General features: G+C 52.1%; 1 protein-coding gene across 2 annotated transcripts; it reads right to left on the reverse strand.

Moving 5' to 3' along the window:
- Window positions 1–814: 814 nt before the first annotated feature.
- On the reverse strand, window positions 815–1,975 carry LOC104269571 (actin, cytoplasmic type 5). Of its 2 annotated transcripts, XM_009871998.1 has the most exons (2): window positions 1,842–1,970; window positions 815–1,715 (listed from the first exon to the last, which is right to left on the reverse strand). In XM_009871998.1, the coding sequence occupies exons 1-2, from the start codon at window positions 1,968–1,970 to the stop codon at window positions 840–842; spliced, it is 1,005 nt and encodes a 334-aa protein (XP_009870300.1). In that variant the 3' UTR covers window positions 815–839. The 2 variants fall into 2 exon arrangements, with proteins under 2 accessions (XP_009870300.1, XP_009870298.1); XM_009871996.1 differs by having other exon boundaries at window positions 815–1,975.
- Window positions 1,976–2,929: the final 954 nt, after the last annotated feature.

The following is a 2,929-nucleotide window of genomic DNA, read 5'->3' on the forward strand; positions in this document are numbered from 1 at the left end:
TTCCCCCCTCCCGCAGCGGCCTGCCAATTAACAGTGCTAATTCGGGGTTACCACGCTTCTCCGTGGAAAATAAGCTCCTACAGACAACCCCGCAGAGCAGGGGGGACCAGCTTCCCCCTGCGCTATGTGCTGCTTCATCTTGTTTCTCCCAAAAAAGGAGAAACATCTCCTCCTGTCACCAAAACCCACACCAAGGCGCCAACTTTTCCTGACAAGAAGAGCTGTTTGCATTCTAAAAAAAGCAAAGTGACCATGAAAGTACAGAAAGGCTGCAAGGGCCACATACCAGTCAAGCTTTCCTTCTTCACAGCTCTTAAGACAGCCTTGAAGGGCAGCTTTAAAAGGTGCTCTTAGCTTGTAGAATGTTTACCCTGAGTTTTGTTTTCCAACTTTTAAGAAGGCACCTAGAGGCCAGGTTTGAGTCCAAAGCCACATCCTGCACAATAATTATTCACAGCAAGGATATTGAAAGAGCCCACCCTGAAAGAAAGCGAAATAACCTCTTTGTAGTTTTTAAACCTCAACAAGTTTATTTGTTTTCCTACAAAGGAGTCAGTTGTGACAAACCTAAAGGCAACAAGTTTAACTGTAGTGTCACCCTACCAGTGCTACCTAGGAAAAGTGAACAACCTCCTACTTCCCAACCCCAGGGGGCACGAGGAAGACAAGGAGCTAGCCAGCCACAGAACTACAAGCCTAAGGGGCCATTAAAATGCACATCTCTACTCAGTACCTCAACAATATTAATGAAAGCATAAAATAAGTAACAGCCGAACAACTCTGGTCCAACAGTGGAGGAGGAGGCTGCCCCAGCCCTCAGGTGGCTGCCAGCAGCCCCTCTAGAAGCATTTGCGATGGACAATGGAAGGGCCAGACTCATCGTACTCCTGCTTGCTGATCCACATCTGCTGGAAGGTGGAGAGGGAGGCCAGGATGGAGCCGCCGATCCACACTGAGTATTTCCGCTCTGGCGGGGCAATGATCTTTATCTTCATGGTGCTGGGCGCCAAGGCCGTGATTTCCTTCTGCATCCTGTCAGCAATGCCAGGGTACATGGTGGTACCCCCAGAGAGCACGGTGTTGGCATAAAGGTCCTTCCGGATGTCCACGTCACACTTCATGATGGAGTTGAAGGTGGTCTCGTGGATGCCGCAGGACTCCATGCCCAGGAAGGAAGGCTGGAATATGGCCTCAGGGCATCGGAAACGCTCATTCCCGATCGTGATCACCTGCCCATCGGGGAGCTCATAGCTCTTCTCCAAGGAAGAGGATGAGGCAGCCGTGGCCATCTCCTGCTCAAAGTCCAGAGCAACGTAGCAGAGCTTCTCCTTGATGTCCCGCACGATCTCTCTCTCCGCTGTGGTGGTGAAGCTGTAGCCCCGCTCCGTGAGGATCTTCATGAGGTAATCGGTCAGGTCACGGCCGGCCAAGTCAAGACGCAGGATAGCATGGGGCAGCGCGTAGCCTTCGTAGATGGGCACGGTGTGGGTGACACCATCACCAGAGTCCATGACAATGCCGGTGGTGCGGCCAGAGGCATAGAGGGACAGCACAGCTTGGATGGCTACATACATAGCTGGGGTGTTGAAGGTCTCAAACATGATCTGGGTCATCTTCTCTCGGTTGGCCTTGGGGTTCAGAGGGGCCTCAGTGAGCAGGACAGGGTGCTCCTCCGGGGCAACACGCAGCTCATTGTAGAAGGTGTGGTGCCAGATCTTCTCCATGTCATCCCAGTTGGTGACGATGCCATGCTCAATGGGGTACTTCAGGGTGAGGATGCCTCTCTTGCTCTGGGCCTCATCCCCCACGTAGCTGTCCTTCTGGCCCATGCCCACCATGACACCCTGATGCCGGGGACGCCCCACGATGGAAGGGAACACCGCACGGGGGGCATCATCCCCTGCAAAGCCTGCCTTGCACATGCCAGAGCCATTGTCCACCACGAGGGCTGCAATTTCCTCATCCGCCATGCTGACCCGGCCTGAGATAAGGAGGAACACAGAGGTATCACAGGGTCCCTCCTTGGAGGGGACAAAGCAGGAACATCATGGAGCCCTGACACTTGCCCTCATGTATAGGCCTGAAAGGATTTAACAAGCTAAGGAGCCCCAGGGGACATGCTGATGAATTTAAGGTGAGGGGGGATATTGAGGAGTCACAGAATCACCTAGACTGGAAACGACCTTTAAGATCAAGTCCAACCACTAACTTCACACTGACAAGCCCCTGACTATCCCTAAGTACTATGTCTACATGACTTTTAAATACCTCCAGGGAAGAAGGCTCCATCACTGCCCTAGGCAACCCATTCCAATGCCTGATAACCCTTTCACTCAAGAAAATCTTCTAAGTATGCAGTTTAAGTTTCTTTTAGTGCAATTCAGGCCATTTCCTCTTGTTCTATCGCTTGGTACTTAGTCAGGCCAATCCTCACCTCTCTATGCCCTCCTTTAAGATGGTTGCATATAATAATAAGTCTTCCCCTCAGTCTTATTTCCTCCAGGCTGAACAACCCCAGTTCTCTCAGCTGCTCCTCCTAAGACTTGTTCTCTAGACCCTTCACCAGCTTCATGGCCCTTCCTTACACATACTCTAGTACCTCAGGCCTTGGAAGTTTACCCCACAGGGACCCCAAGGTTTGATTAGAGGCACCAGAGAGACAAAATATCTATTTTCTCCCACCAAACACACACGTGTATATATATATATATATATGTATAAGAACATGCATGCAGCCCCTAAGGAAACAAGACAAGCACAGACTCCACCCCAGACCCAAGAGGACCAGCAGGGACCCCTCAACACAGACTCCCCACGCAGATACAACAAAGACCAGCCCACACACAAGGCGCTCCTCCCCTCCAGGGCCGAAGAAGGTGCCAGGACCCCCGGGAGCCCCCAAGGAGGAGGCGCAGCCCCACCTCACCTC

Source organism: Apaloderma vittatum, unplaced genomic scaffold, assembly GCF_000703405.1.
Source record: "Apaloderma vittatum isolate BGI_N311 unplaced genomic scaffold, ASM70340v1 Scaffold2506, whole genome shotgun sequence".
In the NCBI taxonomy this organism is placed as follows: Eukaryota; Metazoa; Chordata; class Aves; order Trogoniformes; family Trogonidae; genus Apaloderma; species Apaloderma vittatum.